The sequence below is a fragment of the Tursiops truncatus genome, chromosome 9, assembly GCF_011762595.2.
Source record: "Tursiops truncatus isolate mTurTru1 chromosome 9, mTurTru1.mat.Y, whole genome shotgun sequence".
In the NCBI taxonomy this organism is placed as follows: domain Eukaryota; kingdom Metazoa; phylum Chordata; class Mammalia; order Artiodactyla; family Delphinidae; genus Tursiops; species Tursiops truncatus.
This window is the reverse complement of record NC_047042.1, coordinates 100356550-100381132: the sequence shown is the minus strand read 5'-3', so window position 1 is coordinate 100381132 and position 24583 is coordinate 100356550. Positions and strand designations below refer to the sequence as shown.

The window sequence follows — 24583 nt, the reverse complement described above, 5'->3', positions numbered from 1 at the left end:
TGCATCGGCAGGTGGACTCTCAACCACTGCGCCACCAGGGAAGCCCCAGAGAAATATCTTTTAATATTCTAGATTTCATTTTTCTGATTATTATAAAATTGAACACCTTTTCAATCTTAGTCACTGTTTATTTTCATTTCTTCTTTGCCTTTATATTTAGCTGTCTCTTCATAGCTTAAAACTGTGTTTTGTTTATAAATCTAGTCTGACAATTTTTTTCTTTCTTTTGGAGATTTTATTTCATTTACATGTTTTATAATTATTGATATATATTTGGATTTATTTTTTTGTAATTTATTTATTTTTAGCTGTGTTGGGTCTTCGTTGCTGTGTGCGGGCCTTTTCCAGTTGCGGCAAGCGGGGGCTACTCTTCGTTGCGGTGCATGGGCTTCTCGTTGCGGTGGCTTCTCTTGTTGCGGAGCACAGGCTGTAGGCGCGCAGGCTGCAGTAGTTGTGGCATGTGGGCTCAGTAGTTGTGACTCGCGGGCTCTAGAGCGCAGGCTCAGTAGTTGTGGTGCATGGGCTTAGTTGCTCCGCGGCATGTGGGATCTTCCCGGACCAGGGCTCAAACCTGTGTCCCCTGCATTGGCAGGGGAATTCTTAACCACTGTGCCGCCAGGGAACCACATATGTTTGGATTTAATTCTGCCATCTTATCTAATGCTTATTATTTGTCAAATCCTTTCCACCCCTTCCATGTTTGTTTTTATTTGATTGTTTTGTACCTACAATTTTTCTGTTGAGAAATTTGGTATTGTTTTGATTTTTGTTTTTTGGCCGCACTGCACGGCTTGTGGGATCTTAGTTCCCCGACCAGGGATTGAACCTGGTTCCACAACAGTGAAAGTGCTGAGTCTTAACCACTGGACCAGCAGGAAATTCCCTTCATTATTGATCCTTTGTAAATAAATTTCCCTTCCCCGTAATAATTTTAGTTTTTTCCTGTTCTTCTATCTATAGTTCACCACAAAACACTGTTTTGAAAACAGTTTACTGGAATGCAAGATTTTAAAAAACAGAGTCAATACATTTTCTAAAAAATGACTTAATTTTTTGGGCACTTTTAGCTTTATGGAATTGCACAGAAAGCACGGTTCCCACACAAACACCCTGCTCCCTAAGAAAATTTATTTAAAAGGAAATTTCAGGCAAATAAAATGGATGTTAGAGTTTGTAATTCAAAGACCTTCTGAAAAATAGATCTTTGTGTGGGCCTCTTCCTTGTGTTGTTTTCTTTCTCCTGTTTTTTGAACTGTCATTCTTAACAAATGCTTAAACTTCGCAACTATCCATCATGGCAAAATTCCATACTACTATAAATTCTTTGATTGCAAAGTCGTAGAACAACAACAATAAAAATGATATGTTTAGGTATTTCTTAGAAAGTTTTATTTTTATTTATGGTAATTCTATACTTCCCCCTTACTCCAGATGTTCTAGACTTTGTGAAGCTTAAACTTTAGCTAAACAGTCATACCTGTAGACACTACTTACTGTGTGTAATTATCAGCTGTAAGTACCCCTGACTATAGAGTTCACACTTATTATGTAGGAAGGATGATGCCGGTTTAATTGATTATGCCCATTTTGAGCTGCTGTGATGATTTTTGGCTATTTAATGGGAATATGGTTACTCCTGATTTTTCTTTGCATTGGCTTAATGTCCTTATTGCTACATAAATTTGCCTTGACAATTACTAGCATAGTGTTTTAGTCTTTATAATTTTCCTCCCAAACTTTTTTGACATGTGAGACTAAATAAGAGCTTTATTCTGGGCTCTGTATATAGAATATCTTTGGTATATTTGGACAAATTACACTCCTACTGGTGTTTTGTTTTCCTTTAACTGGCCAGCTGAAGGAGTTATCACTCTTTGTTAATTTGTTAGTAAAATGATATCTCCTTTAATTTCCATTTCTAAAATTGTTAGGTTGAATGTCTCGTGTTTAAAGACCGTTTCATTGTCTTTTTCAATTGCTGGCCATATTCTTTGATTTTTCTATTGAGAATTTGTTCTTTTTCTCTCTGTCTCTTTTTAAAATTTTTATTGGAGTATAGTTGACTTACAATGTTGTGTTAGTTTCACGTGTACAGCAAAGTGAATCAGTTATACATACATATATATATCTCCATTCTTTTTCAGATTCGTTTCCCATATAGGTTATTACAGAATATTGAGTAGAGTTCCCTGTGCTATAGAGTAGATCCTTATTAGTTATCTATTTTAGATGTAGTAGCGTGTATATGTTAATCCCAATTTCCTAACGTATCACTTCCCCGCACATTTCCCCTTTGGTAACCATAAGTTTGATTTTGAGATCTGTGAGTCTGTTTCTGTTTTATAAATAAGTTTATTTGTATCATATTTTATTAGAGTCCACATATAAGTGATATCATATGATATTTGTCTTTCTCTGTCGACTTACTTCACTTAGTATGATAATCTCTAGGTCCATCTGCCAAGTGGCCAGAATGGCCATCACCAAAAAATCTACGTATAATAAATGCTGGAGAGGGTTTGGAGGAAAGGGAACCCTCCTACACTGTTGCTGGGAATGTAAATTGGTACAAATATTACGTTTTTTTTCTCTTACAAAAATATTACTCTGTTGCTGTATTAGTAATATTTTTAGGAAAATTATTTAATGTTACCTAGTAAGTGACATATTTTAGGTGGCTTAAGGGTCAAATGATATTCTAACCATAGAACAGTAATGCTGTGGCTTGATATTTTATTGTGCACGTATATGGATATAATCATATACATAGATATAAATCAAGTTATTAAAGTGTAGATGAATATGTGCCCTTTATGAAACTCAATGGGGAGTGAAAAATTAAAGGTCGTTCCTTGGTCCTCATTTTCCTTCATATCTACAGAAGAAACCACTGTTACCAGTTCGGTGTGTAGCATTCTGGGTATCCTGCCCTATTTGTAAGTGTATACACATGCAAATGTACACGCTTATATGCATATTTGTACACTTGTATACACTTATAAAAATTCAGGGACTCATATATTCTGTAATGTCCCTTTTCCTCTTGAAACTATGTCTTAGAGAGCTTTCTATTTTAGTGCAAATAGAAAGTACAGATACATTGTTTTTAGTGATCAGAAACTGCAAATCATTGAGTGGGTAGAGCATACTTTATTTAAATATTCCTTTGATCAGCTTTTAAGTTGTTTGTGCTATAGTGAACATCCTTATATATTTCCTCATCTATGTCTATTCTCTATATATTTATGTGCATGAGATAGGATAGATTTCTAGATGTGAAAGTGATCAAGTGGTGTGCATGTTTTATAGTTTGATAGATACTGCTGAATTGCCTTTTAGTATGTGCTGTACCATTTACATCCTTGCCAGCTGTTACGAGTGAGCATTTGTCTCTTCTGTACTCCCACAATCACTGAATATTATCACTATTCTTCATTTTCCATTTCATTGTTTGATTTCCCTGATTACTTTGTGAGGTTGAACACTTCACCATGTTTTATAGGTCAGTTCATTTTATCTATCAGTTGCTTGTTTGTATTCATTGTCCCTTTTCCTGTTAGGTTTATCTCTCAATTTACTTGGTTCTTCCTTTATATCCATAAGTAAAGTTTTATTATATTTCTCATTAAAGTTGTTCCTAGTAACTTGATTGTTATTGCCTCTCTTTTCATTACATTTGAATTGATTATTGCTGTTGTTTGTTTAATAGGAGGTATAGGAAAGTTGTTGATGTGTTTATATGTTACTATGGTGATCAATCTTACAGAAAACTCTGTTAGAGCTTTTCAGTTGATTAACTTGTATCTTCTAAGTAGAAGTTGGTGATGTTATCTGTCAGTGATGACAGTTTTGTCTAGTCCCTTGTGGTGTTAAAACTTCTTATTTCTCTTTGTTTACCTTAATTACATAACATTCAGTCTTAGGTTACATGGCTTTCTTTTAAAGTTTGGCTCCATATAAGATTTTTCTGTTCAGTGGGAAGCAGGACTGTAACTTGCTTTTACCTTTAGAATGGTTAGGTGGTTATCTGAATTCTAGTACTAAATTCCTGGTTTTCCTCTTGAGTTGTAGAACCATTGTATTCATTCAGCAAAGCACATATTGAGTGCCTGTGTGATGTCTGGTGCTGTTAGGTGTGGGGAGTGCAGTAGTGACTAAAACAAAATTCCAGCCCTCATGGAGATTACATTCTATCTTAAGAGACAGATTAATAAAATAACGGTAAGGTAATGTGGGGCACAAACAAGAATGAAGCGGGGAAATGGATAGCAAGTGACAGGCCCTATTTTGTGGATTTGCTCATAAGAAAAGTCCTCTCTGAGGATGTGACATTTCAGCGAAAACCTCAATGAAGAGAAGCCTGTGACTATCTGGGAGAAGTGTTCTAGGCAGAGGAATCCGTAAATGCCAAGGCCCTGAAGTGGAACATCTTAGGTGTGTTTATGAAGCGCTCGGTGGCCGGTACAGCAGGATGGCAGAGTGTAAGGAGGAGAATGTTCACATGTGAGGATCAGAGGTAACCAGGACAGGCACATTGTGTAGGGCCTAGTAGGACAAGAGGACTTAGGACTTCATCCTAGAGGAGAAACCGTTGGATCAACTGAGGTGGGAAACATTGCAAAAAGCAAGTTTCAGAGGGTAGGGTGTGGAGTCACATTTGGTTTTTGATGTATTAACTTTAGAGATGCTGTTGAGTAGACAGTTAAATATGAGTTGTAATTCAGTAGAGAGGTAGGAAATAGAGGAATTTGGGAGTTAACAGCATATACATAAAGAGACTGGGTGAGATTACCCAGGGAATGAGCCTTTGTATGTAGAGAAGAGATTTAATGACAGAGCCCTGGACACTCTACCATTTAGGGGTCAGTAAAGAGGAAGAGGAACCAGCAAAGGAAGTGAGAAGCAGCAGCCAATGTGGTAGAAGAATCAGGAGAATGTTATGTCCAAGAAGCTAAGGAGAAAACGAGCACTTGTCTCATGGGCATATGACAGATTGAGAATTGGCAAGTTGTAGGTGCTTGGTAGAGTAACTAGATAATTTATTGATCAAACCAAGACACCCTCCCCCCCACCCCCTTTTCTGGCTGCACCGCGCAGCACGTGGAACTTCCCTGACCAGGGATTGAACCCGTGCCTGCTGTAGTGGAAGCGCAGAGTCTTAGCCACTGGACCACCAGGGAAGTCCAAACCAAGACATTTTGAATGTGACAGGAGCACAATCATTATGCGAGAATGACAGGCCTAAACTGGCACAGTCCAGGCAAACCCAGTTGTATGTCACCCTGTTCTTTAGTGACCCTGATCCCAGCCCCTTCAGTGGGATGTGGGGGAGGACATTCAGATAGAGAGGCATGGAGCTGAAGTGGAGAATGGGATACAGAACTTTTTCAAGGAGTATTGTTCTAAGGTTGGTGTGGAGAAGTGGAGCAGTAGCTGGGAGAGGATGTGGAGTCCAGAGAGGGGTTTCTTTTCTTTTCTTTTTTTTTTAAGAAGATTGTTGTTACTGCAGTAAACTGTGTGCTGATGGGACTGATTTTCAGAGTAGGAAAGGTTGATAATTCAGGAGAAGAAGGGAATAATGCAAAGTTCATGAACAGGAAAGAAAATGTGATCCGGAATACAGGTAGAGGGATTGATGTCAGCTATAGGAGCATACATAGTATGTTTAATAGGAGGGAAGGTAGAGTATATGGGAAACATTCAGGAAAATCGGAGGGTTTGGTAGGAGGATATGGAAACTCTTCTGACTACCTCTATTTTGCCATTGAATTATAACAAGCAAGTTTATCAACTGAAGGGTGTAAAATGGAGAGTCTTACATTTTTTTTTTGTTTTTACTTTTGGCTGCGTTGGGTCTTTGTTGCTGCGTGTGGGCTTTCTCTAGTTGCGGTGAGCAGAGGCTACTCCTCGATGGGGTGCATGGGCTTCTCATTGTGGTGGCTTCTCTGGTTGCAGAGCATGGGCTCTAGATGGGGCTCCAGTAATTGCAGCACGTGGGCTCGGTAGTTCTGGCTTGCAGGCTCTAGAGCACAGGCTCAGTAGTTGTGGCGCACGGGCTTAGCTGCTCCGCGGCATGTGGGATCTTCCCGGACCAGGGATCGAACCCGTGTCCCCTGCATTGGCAGGTGGATTCCTAACCACTGCGCCACCAGGGAAGTCCCTTAAATGTCTGAAGACAGAAAAAGTATGAAATAAATGTCTAAGGTAATGGCAGAGTAAACTGGCCCAAATGGAGATTGCTGAGCAGCAGTGAGGGGCTACTTGAGGTGTGAGGTTAGAAATACAAAGTGAAGTCAGTAGCCTGGCTGTGTCTTTTTTCCTCAGCTTGAGTTCACAGACCAGAGTAGATGGAGGGTTAGATTTAATAAGGATTGAGGTTTTTCACAGACAAATATAATGGAATGAAATAAAGGGAAGTATTGAGGGTCTATGTAACAGAGTGATTATAACTGCTGACCATGTAATCCAAGCTGGGAAAAGAGGTAATAAAGATACGGGGATGAGGAGAGGGTCCCAGTGTCAATAGCTAACAGTGAGTGCCTACCAGGGAACTGGCGCTGTAGGTGCTTTACATTCAGTCCTCAAAGTAATCCTGTGAGGTAGTGCTTTTGTACCACTTTACAGATGAGGAAATTGAGGCACTGAGTTTAAGCAGCTCATATATGGTTGTGCAGCTGGTAATTAGCCTTTTAATACGGGCAGTATGGCTCTGCAATCCATGCTTGTAACCACTGTATTACAGCTGCCTTTTAGCTGAACCGTGAGAAGCTGGTAGGGGAGATGAATTGGCAGATCCTGTAAGGTTGAAGATTATTGGAGTGAGGTCCTAGAGGGTGTAAAGCTCCTATGGACACAAGTATACAAATACTCTTCAAGTCCCTGCTTTCAACCTCTTGTTTTTTTGAGAGTGTGTGGGTCAACATGTCTTGGTCCAGTGGAGTGAAATCCTGAGACACTTAGAGGAGAGATGGTCTTGAGCTTGTAAGAATTTTTCCTTTGCCAGTTTTGATGTGTGAGGGGCTGAGTAATGGAGTTCTGACTAAAGTTATGTTTGGTAGCGAATACAGGCACTGGTCCAAGATAGCTAGCTCCCCTACCCCAACAATTTTTTTTTTAAAGTTGAAGTTTAGGAGGAACCAGTAGTTTTACAGACCTCAGTTCATGGGTCTTCTCCCCGTGGATCTGTTGCCCTCACCACAGTTTAGCTCTTACCAACTGAGTGACTTTGGGTAACTTATTCAACCTTTCTTAATTGCAGTTTGGTTATCTGTAAAATGGGAACAGCAATGTCTACTTCAACGGGATAGTTAAGAGGATTCAGTGAGAATAATGTACTTTAAGGTTTTTTGTTTGTTTGTTTCGTTTGGTCGTTTGTTTCATGTATTTTGAAGTTCTGTTGTTAGGTATACATACACATTTAGAATTAGAATTATGTGTTGTTGGGAATCAGTATTATCAATATGTAATATCCTTCTTTATTCCTGGTCATTTTTTTTTTTGGAGTTTGCTTTGTATGATATTAGCATATCCACTCCAGCTTAATTTTGATTAGTGTTGCATGGTATATGTTTCCTTAAATATGTCATTATATTTGATTTCAGTTTCAAGTAGGCAGCATATAGTTGGGACATTTTCTTTTTTAATTGATTCTGACACAATCTCTGTATTTTGATTGGAGTGTTTTTAGGCCACTTATGTTGAATGTAATTATTAATTTGTTTTGATTTAGGCCCATCATTTGTTATTTATTTCTAGTGAGCCTTTAATTTTGGTTCTGTAATTTTTTATTTCTAAAATTTCTTCTTTACGTCTTTTCTTTATTTGCTCATACTTTCTATTTTAAGTTTTAAGAGTGTTCAGTATCGCTCATTAGAACATTTTATAATAGCTGCCTCAAAGTGCTCATCAGATAATTCCAACCTCTGTCATTTTATATCATTAGCCTTTTTTGTTCATTGTACTTTTCCATGTGATTTGATATTTTTGTAGTTCTTTATGTATCAAGTAATTTGGATTGTTTCTTGAACATTTTAGATATTATAAGACTGTGTGTTTTAAAAACATGGAGAATGGTGGTAATTTTGATTTAGCAGGCACTTGGCCTGGGTAGGTCCAAGCTACAGCTTTCAACCAGCCTTTTGTGGGCTTGTAGTAAGGTCAGTTTAGTTTTCAAAGCCTTTTGCAGGACTGTTTCTATTTGTACTGTGTGTGCAGTACCAAGTAATCAGTCTGGGACCTGGCCAGAGGTCTGTTAGCTCAGTTCTGAAAGGCTTTCTTATACTAATTAGGATCAGGTCCACCCATGGGCAGGTTGTTGGTCAGGTCAGGTGAGCTCTCTCATTTTCTGCACCTCAGCAGTCACTCCTGGGTTTCAGAGTTCTTTGAGTTCAGGCCAGGAGATACTGGAGAGGTAAAATGGAAGTAAACTTAGTGATACTTTGGTAGTACTTTGAATTTTGGTGTCTGTTCCTGAACAACCTGCTGTTGTATTTCTTTAAGGAAACTCAAATAGCTGTTTCGTGAATTATTTACATGTTTTATAGTTACACTCAGTGAGAGAAAAAGTTTGGCATATATTCCTTCATCTTATTTAGAGCTGGAGCCCCTTGATAATCTTTTGTTTGGGACTTTTATGTGTGTTTTTAAATCGAAAGATAGGTTGTAATTTTATTTTCTTTCATTACCATTGTTTTGACTTGGTATGTATGACAATTATAATATCTGCAAAAATGGGTAGTAGAGTGTTCCTTTTTTTATTCTATGGAACAGGTCTCTGTTTATGATGGATATTGGTTTTATACAGTGTCTTTGATTTTGTTGTCAGTGGAATGCCAGCCTCATAGAATCAGTTGGAAAGTGTTTCCTTCTCCATTATTTATAGAAGATAGTGCAGGATTAGTATTATTTCTTAAAAGTTTCATGGAATTCATCAGTAAAGCCATTTGGGATTGGATTTTCTTTGTGTGAAGGTTTATACTTACAAATTCAATTTTTAAAATAGATAACTGGGTTATTCTATTTCTGGGTTTTCTATTTCTATTTCTATCCTTAAGTCATTTTTGGTAATTTGTGCCTTCCAAGGATTTTGGCCCATTTCATCTACGTTGCTGATTCATTGACATAAAATTATTTATAATATAATGTCATTGTCCTTTTAATGTGTGTGGTTTCTCTAGTGATGACCCCTGTTTCAGATTTTCTATTGGTAGTTTGTGAGGGTTTTTTTGTTTGTTTCTCATTTCTTGATCTTTTTTGCTCGAGAGTCATCTATTTTATTCTTTAAAAGAAGTATCTTTTGGTTTCATTGATGTTTAAAAAAATTGTGCTTTTATAGCATCGATTTCTGCTCTTTATTATTTCTTCCCTTCTATTTATTACAGGCGTGATTTGATTTTCATTTTTTAATTTCTCAAATAGAGGCCTGTATTACTATTAGAGTTGAGCTGTTATTTTCTGATTTAACTATTTTTTTTTTTACTGTTTATGTTTATTGAGGTGAAGTTGATGTACTATATTACAGAAGTTTCAGGTGTAGAAAATAGTGATTCACAATTGTTTTACAATTTTTAAAGGTTATATTATTCAGTTTATAGTTATTATAAAATATTGGCTATATTCCCTGTGTTGTACTGTATATTCTTGTAGCTTATTTATTTTATATCTAGTTGGTACCTCTTAATTCCTTGATATAGGAATCTTACATCTTGACCCTGATATAACTATCTTGCCCTTGATATAACTATTTAAGTAAGTTTCCCTCATTCACTGCTTACCTGAATCTTAAAAATTTTGAAATGCTGTGTTTTCATTTTCATTTAGCTCAAGCTATTTTTAATTTCCTTGTCATTTCTTTCTTGACTAGTGGCTTATTTAGAATTGTGTTGTTTACTGAATATTTGAGGATATTGCATACATCTTTTTTGTTTGTTTACAGTTTAATTCTCTTATGACCAGAGAACATGTTCTATATGATTTCAGTCTTCTAAAATTTGTTGAACTTGTTTTAAGGCCTACAATGTGGCTTATTCTCTGGATTGTGTGCTTGGAAAGAGTAGGTGTTCTCTTGTCATTAGGTAGGGTGTTCTATAACTGTCAATTAGGTCCATGTGGGTTGGTAGTAGTCTTAAGTCTTCTGTCTCTTTATGGAGTTTTGTGTCTACCTGTAGCAATTATTGAGCACAGTGTTGCAATAACCAGATGTAACTGGGTTTAAATATTTCGCCTTGCAATTATGTATTTTGAAACTTTGCTATTGAGTGCATACATATTTAGGACTGTTATCTCCTTGATGAAGGTTCTTGTTTTCTTAATTTAATCTGATAAAATTTGCCTTTGAATTATTGTGTTAAGACCATTTACACTTAACGTAATTATTTATGTGGATGGGTTTAAATCTACTTGCACTTTGTTTTATATTTGTTCGTTTTCTCCCATTTTTTTTTTTTCGTTTTCTCCCATTTTATCCTTTGTTTCCTTTTATTCATTTCCTGTGTTTTTTGGGTTAATTGAATATTTTTTTAGGATTCTATTTTATCTCCATTTGACTAATAAGCTGTGTGTTTGTGTGTATGTGTGTGTGTTTACAAAGCAGTAGCTCTAGGATTTACGTTATACATTTTTAACTCATCAGCGTCTACTTTCAATTAATATCAGTTCAGATATAGTAAAAAGCCTGTACATCAGTATACTTTTGCCCTCCAGTGTTTTGAACTATTGTTGCCATATATTTAAATTTTATGTATATTATGAAATCCACAATAAATAAATAAATTATTTATTTATTTATTTGCGGTACGCGGGCCTCTCACTGTTGTGGCCTCTCCCGTTGCGGAGCACAGGCTCCGGACCCGCAGGCTCAGCGGCCATGGCGCACGGGCCCAGCCGCTCCGCGGCACGTGGGATCCTCCCAGACCGGGGCACGAACCTGTGTCCCCTGCATCGGCAGGCGGACTCTCAACCACTGTGCCACCAGGGAAGCCCCTCATAATAAATTATTTTTGCTTTGAACAGTGAGTTAACTTTTAAAGAGATTTAAAAAATAAGTCTTTTATATTTATTCACATAGTTATCATTTCCATCACTCTTTATTCCTTTCCATAGACGAATTTTGATCCAAATTTTTATTGAATATTATTTTCCTTTTTCTCTGAAGAATTTCCTTAATGTATCTTCTAATGAAGGTTTTTTGGTGAAGAATTTGTTTAGCATTTGTTTGAAAAAAATTTTAGATTACTATTATCTATGTATCTATCTATGGCTGTGGTGGGTCTTTGTTTGCTGCACGAAGACTTTCTTTAGTTGAGGTGAGCTGGGGCTACTCTTTGTTGCAGTGCACAGGCTTCTCATTGCAGTGGCTTCTCTTTGTTGCGGAGCACGGGCTCTAGGGCACACGGGCTTCAGTAGTTGCAGCACGCGGGCTCAGTAGTTGTGGCTTGTGGGCTCTATAGAGCGTAGGCTCAGTAGTTGTGGCGCACGGGCTTAGTTGCTCCGTGGCACGTGGAATCTTCCCGGACCAGGGCTTGAACCCGTGTCCCCTGCATTGGCAGGCGGATTCTTAACCACTGTGCCACAAGGGAAGTCCCTACTATTGTTTCTGAAGGATACCTTTTGCTGCATGTTTTATTCAAGGTTTATGTGTTTTTTTGTTTGTTTTTTTTCTTTAATCTTTTTCCATGCACTTTAAAATATGTTGTTTCACTGTCTTCTGGCTTACATAGTTTCAGATGAAAAAGTTGCAGTTATTCTTATTTTTGTTACCCTGTAAACAGTATGTCTTTTGGGGGGATTGCTTTTAAGCTTTTCTTTTTATTACTGTTAAGCAAATAGACTATTAAGTGCCTTACTGATGTGTATGTATGTGTCTGTTAGGGATTTTGTTGTGCTTCTTGTGTCTGTCAGGTTTTGTTTTTTGTTTTTTTAATTTGCAAGATTTTGTAGCTGTTATTTCACTAAATATTTTTTCTGTTCCCTTCCCTCCAACTCCAACCTATCACCTATTAGACTGGTTGTTATCATCCCACAGTGCACTGCATGCAGCTGTGTTTGTCTTTTTTCACTTTGTCCTTTATTTTGGGAAGGTTGGTTTTTTTGTTTATTTGTTTTTTGTTTGTTTGCTCTTTGCTATGTCTTTAAGGTCAATCATCTTTTCTTTTGCAATTTCTAATTAAATGTTAATCTTTCAAATTTTCATTTGATGTCATCTTTTGATATTACTTCTATTAGTTACACTTTGTTAACATTTTAAATTACCTTCCATTTCTCTTCTCCCTTCATGTTTTCCATATTCAATAAGATATGAGGCATACTGATAATAGCTGGTTTAATATCCATGCTTATCCCTCTATTGTCTCTGTTGTTTTGTTTCTATTGCTTGATTTTTCTTCTGGTTATGACTCATATTTTCCTGCTTTTTTGTATAACTTATAAATTTTTATAATGCCACACATTTTGACTTTGTTGTTGTTTGTTATTATTTGTTTTTGGCCGTGCTGGGTGTTCGTTGCTGTATTTGGGCTTTCTCTAGTTGCGGTGAGCGGGGGCTACTCCTCCTTATGTTGTGTGTGCTTCTCATTGCGGTGGCTTCTCTTGTTGTGGAGCACGGGCTCTAGGCATGTGGGCTTCAGTAGTCGTGGCATGTGGGCTCAGTAGTTGTGGCGCAGAGGCTTAGTTGCTCCGTGGCATGTGGGATCTTCCCAGACCAGCGATCAAACACATGTCCCCTGCATTGGGAGGCGGATTCTTTTTTTTTTTTTTAAAGGGAATTCCTTTATTTTTATTATTTATTTATTTTTTTGGCTGTGTCGGGTCTTCGTTTCTGTGTGAGGGCTTTCTCTAGTTGCAGCAAGCGGGGGCCACTCTTCATCGCGGTGCGCAGGCCTCTCACTGTCTGCAGCCTCTCTTGTTGTGGAGCACAGGCTCCAGACGCGCAGGCTCAGTAGTTGTGGCTCACGGGCCTAGTTTCTCTGCGGCATGTGGGATCCTTCCACACCAGGGCTCGAACCCATGTCCCCTGGATTGGCAGGCAGATTCAACCACTGCGCCACCAGGGAAGCCCAGGGAAGCGGATTCTTAACCACTGCGCCACCACCAGGGAAGTCCGTTTTGTTGTTGTTGAGAGGTAGATTTTGTTATAATACTTTGACAAGTGTTAAACTTTTTGGGTTTTTTTTTGGCTACCAGTTGAACTAGTTGTGGATCATTTTGATTCTGTTGATATTTTGTCAGCTGTTTTAGGGATGGTCTAGAATAGCATTTGTTCTAGGCTTCATTTAGCCCTGTTCCTAAAGGTGTGTTCCGCATACATTATATATAGTCATTGAGGTCTTGGCACTCTGGCTAAAGGGAACATGTTTGATTCCTGGCTCTCTGTGAGCTCTGGGACTTGTTCGTATTGCAGCTCTTCTGTAATGGTTCTTTCCTTGGAAGCTGTTCCTTTTCAGCCTTGTGAGGTTTTATACCACAACTGTACAGTTTGGTATTCAGGTAAAAACTCAAGAGTACCCTTATGCAGATTTCTGGAGCTTTTTCTCTGCACAGCTCGCTCCTACTGCGTACTGTGTTCTACAAATTCTAGCGTCCTTTATCACCCTTAATGGATGATGGAGCATATGAATGCAATATGGAAATATAAAATATATTTATTTTATTTTTGACTGCGTCGGGTCTTAGTTGTGGTACGTGGGATCTTCATTGCGGCATATGCGTGATCCTTTGCTGAGGTGGGGCTCCTTGCTGTGGTGCTCAGGCTTCTCTAGTTGTGGTGTATGTGCTCTCTAGTTGTGGCCTGCGTGCTCAGTAGTTGCGGTGCTCGGGCTTAGTTGCCCTGAGGCATGTGGGATCTTAGTTCCCCAACCAGGGATCGAAATGCGTGTCCCCTGCATTGGGAGGCAGATTCTTGACCACTGAACCACCAGGGAAGTCCCTCTAAAGTTTTTTTTTTAAGTTAAACATAACTTAAACATAACTACTACTACTTAAACATAACTATTTGCCTTAATAAAATCTAAAAATAATTATTCTCTCTTTTTCTATGAACAATAAAATCAACCTTGCCCTGATAACCCTTTCCCATCAAGTTTTTGTCATCTCTTATTTGTTCTGCCTACTTTCCGCCTTCCCTTCATGAATGATGCTGTTTTGGCTGCTTGACTTGGTGTGTTATATTGGCAAATTTCTAATATTAAATTATACTTGCATTCTCATTATATTTATTGGTATTCTTTTCATCCATAGTTTTTTGGATATGTTAGGATTTTGCTTCAGTTATTTCCTTTTAATTTTTTTCTGTGGAATGAGGATGACTTTTTTTTTTTTTTTTTTTTTGCGGTACGTGGGCCTCTCACTGTTGTAGCCTCTCCTGTTGTGGCGCACAGGCTCCGGACGCGCAGGCTCAGCGGCCATGGCTCACGGGCCCAACTGCTCCGCGGCATATGAGAACTTCCCAGACCGGGGCACGAACCCATGTCCCCTGCATCGGCAGGCAGACTCTCAACCACTGCGCCACCAGGGAAGCCCGAGGATGACTTTTTGACAGTGTGTAGTATTGCACTTATAAAACTATTTGGACTTTGATTGCTTTAACTTAAAAAAATTTTTATATCTCCTTTATTGGTTTTGATGGATTAATATCCTTTTAAAAATAAGATTTAGGGCTTCTCTGGTGGCGCAGTGGTTAAGAATCCACCTACCAATGCAGGGGACACGGGTTCGAGCCCTGGTCCGGGAAGATCCCACATGCCGCGGAGCAACTAAGCCCGTGTGCCACAACTACTGAGCCTGTGCTATAGAGCCTGCGAGCCACAACTACTGAAGCCCGCGTGACTAGAGCCTGTGTCCCACAACAAGAGAAGCCACCGCAGTGAGAAGCCCACACATCACAATGAAGAGTAGCCTCTGCTCCCCACAACTAGAGAAAGCCTGCGCGCAGCAACAAAGACCCAACTCAGCCCAAAATAAATAAATACATAAAATTAAAAAAAAAGATTTAAATAGGTTTCCTGTTATTTAAAAGTCTTTTTTGCTTTACCTTTTCATATTATTTTTCTCTGTTCTTTTCAACTCTTTAAGTATTTTTCAAATAAATACTGTGTTCGTTTGTACTTCTTCTTTTTAAGTAATGAAATAATTTAAAGCTCTGAAATTATCTGAATACTGCTTTGTCAATTTCTAAGTTTTTTTTAATATGTAATATCTTTATTTTTTCTTTCTTATTTTATGTGTTTAAAAACTGTTTTTGACTGACTTCTATCCTTTATGAGACCTCAAAAACTTTAAAGGTCTTTTCAGTTAATTGCATTGGGTAAGAGAATTGTACTTTACCATGATTCTTTTTTTTTAAACATCTTTATTGAAGTATAATTGCTTTACAATGTTGTGTTAGTTTCTGCTGTGTAAGAAAGTGAACCAGCTATGTGTATACATATCTTCCCATATCCCCTCCCTCCCTATCCCACCCCTATAGGTGGTCACAAAGCACCGAACTGATCTTACCATGACTCTTATGTTTATTTTACTTTACTGAAGTGTTTATAAATTAAAATCCATCACACTTGTAAGGCAAGTGTGATTAGATCATGCTTAATAGTTAGATTTTTTGTTTTTTGGTGGGGGTGGTTTGCAGGAGTGTGCCTCACTTTCTCCTTAAGGGGTAGGTGTCTTAAAAATGCAGACGTCTGGGCATCACTCCTCAATTTCATTAGATCTAGAGGTGTAACCTGGTGTGTGAACTTTGAACCCACTAGGTAGTTAAAAACCACTACTGTAGGGCTTCCCTGGTGGCGCAGTGCTTGAGAGTCTGCCTGCCGATGCAATGGACACGGATTCATGTCCTGGTCCGGGAAGATCCCACGTGCCGCGGAGCGGCTGGGTCCATGAGCCATGGCCACTGAGCCTGCGCGTCCGGAGCCTGTGCTCCGCAACAGGAGAGGCCACAGCAGTGAGAGGCCCGTGTACCGCAAAAAAACCCCCCAAAAAACAAAAAAACAAAAATACAAAACCACTACTGTAGACAGAGGGAGTGATCTCAAGGTCTGGTAAAAGAGGGGAAAACCTAGCCTGGAGAATACTTACAGAAGTGAGTTATGATGACACAAACATATTAATATGGGCCTGTCCCCACATTTAGGTATAAGGAAGGGCTGAATATGTGGGAAAAATGACTGTAAAGTGTGATATTTACTATTTGATATGGTAAAGTAAGGGAAAAATTGCCTAAATTATTTTGTGTACCTTCAACTTGTGCTTTATTTTGAGTATAATTCTAAGATTTAATGTGTAACATTTAATTATATGTTTATTTCTTTGTCCATAGGCCTCGAAGTAGAGGAAAAAGTACAGTGGAAGATGAGGACAGCATGGATGGGCTGGAGACAACAGAAGCAGAAAATACTGTGGAAACAGGTTTCAAAACTTAATTTAAAAATTTAAGAATTTACAGAATAATTTATATAGTTAGCTGTCGTCTATACACCGAGTTCTAAAACTTCCACGTGCTAGAGTAGTTTAATAAGTAATGACAAAGTGATAAAACTGAGTTTTCTCCCTTTTTTTCCCCTAAAGCTCTGATTTAGTAGAAATTGCTTAATCTCTGTAGAGAAATATTTTATTAAAGCAAAATTAAAACTGGAATAAACAGTAATTCCAGGCCATTCATATGATATCTCATGGGAGATGTCTGGCTTATGAACCGTCTAGTGTTTGTTTATTGTGTTAGTATATATGTGAGGAAAAAATATGTTCCATTAGCAAATGATACTGTGAAATGCTGCGTGAGAGCAGAGCAAATACTTCCTAGTCTACGGGACTTTTAGGTGCCTTAAATAAGCTAATGTGTGTTTTGCATCTGCAAAAGGAAAATAGAATAGGTTGCCCAAAGTAGTTTCCAAAGTTTACAGCAAGTTAGTGATTTAATGAGCTGTCAACGGGACTAGGTTTCATATTGTGTTCACAGGATATCTACGCGCGATGGTCTGTCATTGTCAGTATTTTTACAGTTGTTGTTTAGACATAGCTGATAGGCTTTTTCTCTGATGTTGAATGTCACCACCTTGATGCTTACAGAATGTCATACAGTTTTTAGAGAAAATTAGAAATTGCTTTATCTTTTATAATATAATTTTCCATGAAATACTTTTGGTTGTCAAATGTGTTGCTATTATATCCATGTAATTCTTGGAAAAGCCTTCAAACGTTCTGCAGTTCTCATTCCTTTTTCCCATAGAGTCTAGTTAAGAAGAGTGACAGGAGAGAAGCTTGTAAGTTCAGAATTCTACATTTTACCCTTTGGTGTACATTCATTACCACATTATTTATTTATTTTTATAAATTTATTTATTTTATTTATGTTTTTTTTGGCTGTGTTGGGTCTTTGTTGCTGCATGCAGGCTTTCTCTAGTTTCGGTGAGCAGGGGCTACTGTTCATTGCGGTGCGCGGGCTTCTCATCGCGGTGGCTTCTCTTGTTGCCAAGCCTGGGCTCTAGATGTGCGGGCTTCAGTAGTTGTGGCATGCAGCCTTCAGTAGTTGTGGCTCGTGGATTCTAGAGTGCAGGCTCAGTCGTTGTGGCGCACGGGCTTAGTTGCTCCGCCGCATGTGGGATCTTCCCACACCAGGGCTCGAACTTGGGTCTCCTGCACTGGCAGGCAGATTCTTAACCTCTGTGCCACCAGGGAAGCCCCTCATTACCACATTACTTTAAACTTGGATTTATGTAAGTTCTCCACTAGTTATTTTTCATAGGTTTTCCCCTTAATTTAAATTTTTTCTGTACTTTGTACCGTTACTTTCTTGTGAAAAGTTTTTTGTAATTTTAAGTGACATTTGCGGTGTAACGATTACTTACAAGTCCCTTTAAGCCAGTGCTCTAAGACTGTCCACAGGTCCCTTTTGGTTGCACTTACCAGAAGTCTCCTTGAGTACTCTGTCTTGTTCTCTGAAGATTTAGCACGTCCCTTTCCATTTTCCTCTCCTTCTCCCATTGTCAATTTTAATAATCTATTCAACACCCAGACCTTGTAGCTCCTTGATTTCCTCAAAATCCTCTTCTCCAGCCCACCTCAGTCACTCATTCTTATGGGCAAACTTTAGCCTTTATCACTGTATCACTTACTAGGACACTTGCTGTTTCACTTCCAAAGTCTCAGTTTCAACTGTCCTTACTATGCCTCTTCTTTCACTAGCTCACTTTTTCCTAATATCCGCGCCACAGAAATTCTTCAGACACACTGAATTCTCCAGCTCAGTGATCTTACTGATGGGGTCTGTCAGCCTCCTTTTCTAGTTCAGATTCCGTGATCCAGTATTGTAGCTGTTCCGTTATGCACCCTAAACTCCTTTGCCATCCTCCCACTATTTTGCTTTCATAGCAAAACTCAGACTCTGCATTTTAGCAGCGAAAAGGGCTGGAGAAAACCATAAACTTGCTGACTGGTGGCATTTTAAATTTATGACCTCAAATCTCAAGTGGGTCATGATTGCTATCCTTCACTCACTATAGTCTACTTAGAATTCCCTCTCCCATTATCAGGGATAATTCTTTCACCACCTTTTCTTCTCCCTTCAAACTTCTGACACCTCATTTTTCAGTTGATGATCCTGCTATTTCAGTGAAAAAATAAATAGAAGCCATCAGGAAAGAAAGTCCACATTCATCCGCAATCAGATCTCCTTTCTTGCTTGTGTCTCTGTCCATCTATTTTATTATACCTTCCTAACTTAAAGTGGGATGAAAAGTCTCTGGGATCATCTACAGCCAACTCTTCTACCTGCGTCCTGGATTCTGTCCCGTTTGCGCCTTCGGTTTTCCTTGGTTTCTGGTATCAAGAATTTCCTCTCTCAGTGAAATCATTTCCATTAGTATTAGCATTTGTTGCAGTATCACCCTTCTTAAACATAAGTAACTTCTCGTGGTCAGCTACCCCTTTTAGCTACCATATTGCACCTTTGCTCATCTTTATAGCAAAAGCCCTTGAAAGAATTGTCTATACTTATGGTTGTTACTTATTTTTGACCATGTTTTCATGACCCTACTCCAGTCAGGCTTTCTTCCTCCTGCTCTCCCAGAGGTGGTTTTGATTTCATATTTTGCCAAAACCACTGTTCAGTCTCTGTCCTCCTGAGGTATTCAGTGTCATTTTCACACAGCTAACCATTTTCAGGAGGAAAACTTTTTGTTTTAATTTGGCTTTTTCAGGACGCCACATTCTCTTGCTTTTTCCTCTCTCACTGATCTCTTTTGCTCATCTCACAGATTAGGTGGTCTCATTTAGTTCAGTTGCTTTAAATATTATGTATGTGCTGGTAACTCTAAAAATTATATTACCAGCACTTTTCTTGCTTTGAACACAACCAGTATCTTCAGCTTACTTCTTAACATCTCCTCTTCGATGTCTTAAGAGGGTCTCAAACTTAATGTGTCTTCTGTGGAACTGTTTACTGTTGTCCCAAAACCTTCTATTCGTCCAGTGTTCCCACCTCAGTAAATGACATCGTGGATTGTTCAGGCTCGAAATATGCAGCCTGTTGGAAAATGCTTTGGGCTTTACCTTGATAATCCTGCCTGATTTCAGTCACCTCTCATCTCCTCCTCTGCTGTCACTCCAGAACTAGTCACCACCACTGCTTGTGTGGACCGCTGCAGGAGCTTCCCAACTGGTCTTGCTGCTTTTACTCTCACTCCATTCTAGTTTTGTTCTTCATGTAGTAGTGGAGTGAGCTTTTAATTAAAACCCAAAGTAAGAGTGTTTTATTTCCCTTCTGTAAACTATTCAAGGCCTCCAGGGATACTTAAAAGAAAACCTAAAGTCCATATATGATCTTCAAGCTCTACTGACCTTGGCTACCTGTCCAACCACATCTCCTGTCTTCCCCTTGCTCTCTGGGCTCCAGCCATATTCCTTTTTCAGGCACTTGAACTTTTTGTCTTCTTTGCTTAGAATGCCTTTCTCCCAGATACTCATGGAACTTTCTGCCGTACATCAGTCAAATTTCTACCCAGTGCTGTCTTGTTGGAGAGGCCTTTCCTGACCAACCTGTCGAAAAGCAGCACTTGTCGTGCTCTATCCTCTTCTTCTGCTTTACTTCTCCTCCTAGTATTTAACAGATATGACATTATAATTCATATTTGTTTGTGTGCCTTTCATACTAAAACATAAACTTCATGAGGTCAGGGATTTGTCTTGTTCATTGATTTATTCCCAGTGCCCAGAATACTTCCAGGCATATGAGCATATGATAGGCATTGATGCCGTGTATATATACATACATATATAGTATATTTATCCTGTCCTTCCGTATGAAAGTTAAATAAAGCCAATTGTGTTAGTCTTTGCTCTGTCTTTGTGCTTGGAAAGACCTTTGTCCAGTTCCTTTAGTGAACACATAGGGCAAGGAGAATAGTAAAGAAAAGAATAAAGAACAATTGTTAAAATTGCCAACCTGCAAGCAAAGAGAAGAAAGAGTTTCGTAAATTTCTAATCAATTTAAAAGCACATTCCAGTTGACTGCAAGACTTTGACATCTCTGCACGTCTCCAGGCCCAGGATTTATTGGAAGGTCTCTTACTCTGTGAATTGTGTGCCTTGACACATTTCTTTAACGATTTGTAGTAATTTAAGAGTATTTATTAAAATGAGTACTCTTTTAAGGTGTGTGTGTGGGGTGAGGGTAAGTGATGGGAATGAGTATCCTACAAGTGGTCATTGGGAAAGTAGCAAGAATTCTCACAAGTTTTTATGGTAAGAAAAATCCTCTCTTTTGGAGGTGGTGCGACTGTTGCCAGTTCTGTGTCCATTTTTCTTTATGAATAAAATCAACTTGAATGAAGTGCTAGTTACTTGAGGAGAGAAATTCCACTTTTCTTTGAGAGTCATTATATAATCAGGGTTTTGCAAACTTGTTTTAGTTAATTATAATTGGTTAATTATGATTTAGCTAATTATAATTAAACCTTTTTTTTTTTAAACTGCTGAAGTTGTCATTGTGTGGCTAGTGGGAGCCCCTTTTTGGCTGGCTTCTTAATCCTTTTTAATATCTCAAAATGTTTCAAAGCTATTGCTCGTTGGCAAGAATATTTTTCAGGCCCATCTTTAATACTCTGCCTCAGGATATGAAATTGCCTACTCTGTAAGAGTACTAGTTCTTTTTAGTGGAGAATAGTATGAGAGATCAAAGTCTAGGCTGTAGGGATGCATATCATATTGTTTCTGTTGAGAATTAGTTATGTTAGTCCATTCTAGTGATATACTAGTAATTATATAGATGAGAGGCTGTATATACATGCTTAGAAATATCAGTTCACATTCATACTTTCAGGTAACCACTAGCATAGTTTTTTAAATAGACTTTAGTTTGTTGTTTTTTTTTTTTTTGCGGTACGCGGGCCTCTCACTGTTGTGGCCTCTCCCGTTGCAGAGCACAGGCTCCGGATGCGCAGGCTCAGCGGCCATGGCTCACGGGCCCAGCCGCTCCGCGGCATATGGGATCCTCCCAGACCGGGTCACGAACCCGTGTCTCCTGCATCGGCAGGCGGACTGTCAACCACTGGGCCACCAGGGAAGCCCTAGACTTTAGTTTTTAGAACAGTTACAGGTTTACAGCAAAATTGAGTGGAAGGCACAGATACTCCCCATTTACCTCCTGCCCCTACACACGCATAGCCTCCCGTTTATCAGCACTCCCACCAGCATTGGTGCATCTGTTATGATTGATGAAACTACAGTGACACAGTATTTTCACCTTAAGTCCGTAGTTTACATTAGGGTTCACTCTTGGTGGTATACATTCTGTAGGTTTGGGAAGAATGTATAATGACATGTATCAATCAATATAGTATCATACAGATACTTTCACTGCCCTGAAAATCTTCTGTGCTATGCCTATTCATCCTTTCCTCCCCTCTAAGCCCTGGCAACCATTGTTCTTTTTTCTGTCTCCATAGTTTTGTCTTTTCCAAAATGTAATATAATTGGAATCATACCATATGTAGCCTTTTCACATTGGCTCATTTCACTTAGTAATATACATTTACGGTTCTTTTCATGGCTTGAAAACTCATTTCTTTTTATTGCTGAAAAATATTCTGCTGTATGTATGTACAGCAGTTTATCTGTTCACCTACTAAAGGACACCTTGGTTGCTTCTAGGTTTTTGCAATTATGGATGAAGCTGCTGTAAACATTTGTGTGCAGAGTTTTGTGTGGACATAAGTTTTCAGCTCCTTTGGGTAAATACCAAGGAGCATGAGCGCTGGGTCATATGGTGAGAGTATGTTTAGTTTTGTGAGAAACGGGCCAAACCATTTTCCAAAGTAGATGTACCATTTTGCATTCCCACCAGCAATGAATGAGAGTTCCTGTTGCTTCACAGCCTCACCAGCATTTGGAGTTGTCAGTGTTCTGGATTTTGGCCATTCTGATAGGTGTTTAATAGTACCTCATTATTTTAATTTACACTTCCCTGATAACATATGATGAGGGATACCTTTTTATATGCTTATTTTCCATCTGTATATCTTCTTCCACTACTCTGTTAAATTCTTTGACTCATTTTTTAATCAGGTTGTTCATTTTCTTATTTTTGAGTTTTAAGAGTTCTTCATATAATCTGGATAAGAGTCCTTTACCAGATACATCTCTTGCAAATATTTTCTTCTAGTCTGTGGCTTGTCTTTATGTATCTCTTGGCAATGTTTTCTGCAGAGCAGAAATTTTAAATTTTAATGAAGTCTATCTAGTGTATCATTTATTTCTCTCATGTATCATGCTTTTGCTGTTGTATCTAAAAAGCCATTGCCAAACCCAAGGTCATCTAGATTTTCTCCTGTGTTATCTTCTAGGAGTTTTATAGTTTTACATTTCACATTCTGTGATCCTTTTTTTTTTTTTTTTTTTTTTTTTTGCGGTACGTGGGCCTCTCACTGTTGCGGCCTCTCCCGTTGCAGAGCACAGGCTCCGGACGCGCAGGCTCAGCGGCCATGGCTCACGGGCCCAGCTGCTCTGCGGCATGTGGGATCTTCCCGGACCGGGGCACGAACCCCTGTCCCCTGCATCGGCAGGCGGACTCTCAACCACTGCGCCACCAGGGAAGCCCCTGTGATCCATTTTGAGTTAATTTTTGTGAAGAGTGTAAGGTTTGTGTCTAGATTCTTTTTTTGTGTGTGCTTGGATGTCCATTTGTTCCAGCACCATCTGTTGACAAGGCTGTTTCCTAAAGTGGAAGCTTAGTTATTGAGTTTAGATTCTTCTTTCTTTTTTTTTAAAAAATTATTTATTTATTTTTGGCTGTGTTGGGTCTTCGTTGCTGTGCGCGAGCTTTCTCTAGTTGCGGTGAGTGGGAGCTGCTCTTCATTGTGGTGCACAGGCTTCTCATTGCAGTGGCTTCTCTTGTTGTGGAGCATGGGCTCTAGGCACGTGGGCTTCAGTAGTTGCGGCATGCAGGCTCAGTAGTTGTGGCTCACAGGCTCTAGAGCACAGGCTCAGTAGTTGTGGCACACAGGCTTAGTTGCTCTGCGGCATGTGGGATCTTCCCGGACCAGAGATCGAACCCGTGTCCCCTGCATTGGCAGGCGTATTCTTAACCACTGCGCCACCAGGGAAGCCCCCCTTGTTTGTTATATATGCATTCAATGCTATGAATTTCCCTTATTCCCATTGTGGTCTGAGAGCAGACATTGTATGATTTTTATTATTTTAAATTTGTGTCAAGGCACAGAAACAAATTTATTTGGTCTGTTGGTGAATGTTCCATCTGACCTGGAGAAGAATGTGTATTCTGCTACTGTTGGATGAAGTAGTCTAAAGATGTGCATTATATCCAGTTGATTGATGGTGGTGTTGAGTTCAACTATGTTGTTACAGATTTTTTGTCTGCTGGATCTGTTTTTGATAGGTGGCTATTAACATCCCCATATATAATAGTGGATTTATATATTCGTCCTTGTAGTTCTATCAGTTTTTGCCTCATGTATTTTGACACTCTGTTGTTAGGTGCATATGTATGTGTTAAGGATTTTTATGTGTTGTTGGAGAATTGACCCTTTTATTATTATGTAGTGTTTCTCTTTATCCCTGAGAACTTAACTTGTTATGATGTCTGCTGTGTCTGAAAGCTTCTGCTCTTTTTTTTATCTGAACAAATTTTCAGTATTCAAGTATTACAGTATTATTAACTATAGTCATCATGTTGGTACATTAGATCTCCAGACATATTCATTCTATAAAACTGCAAGTTTGTACCCTTTGACCAACAGCGCCTCATTTTCCCCACCCCGTGGTAACTACTGTTCTTCTCTCTGGCCAACTTTACATTTTTTATTAGAATTTTGACTTAGTTTGTTAGTTTTTCTAGGCTGTAGACTTTTCAAAGTCCCACCGGAGGGAACTTTCCCCAGATTGTCCCTGGTACATCAGTTCCATTCTTAAGAGTCTAGAGTCGGTGAGCATTTGTTTGAACCCTTCCTTCCATATTTTATTTTATTTTTTTATTATTATTATTTTTTTGTGCGGTACGCGGACCTCTCACTGTTGTGGCCTCTCCCGTTGTGGAGCACAGGCTCCGGACGCGCAGGCTTAGCGGCCACGGCTCACGGGC

The 24583-nt window shown here is 38.9% G+C and overlaps 1 protein-coding gene across 8 annotated transcripts in view; it reads left to right on the top strand.

The window, feature by feature from the left end:
- Positions 1-24583, top strand: part of KMT2C (lysine methyltransferase 2C) — a 294243-nt gene that overhangs the window by 62017 nt on the left and 207643 nt on the right. For all 8 annotated transcript variants that reach the window (XM_033863531.2, XM_033863536.2, XM_033863533.2 and 5 more), the window contains one exon: positions 16310-16398. In XM_033863531.2, the coding sequence (XP_033719422.1) occupies positions 16310-16398 (89 nt within the window). The remainder of the gene's footprint in view (positions 1-16309; positions 16399-24583) is intronic.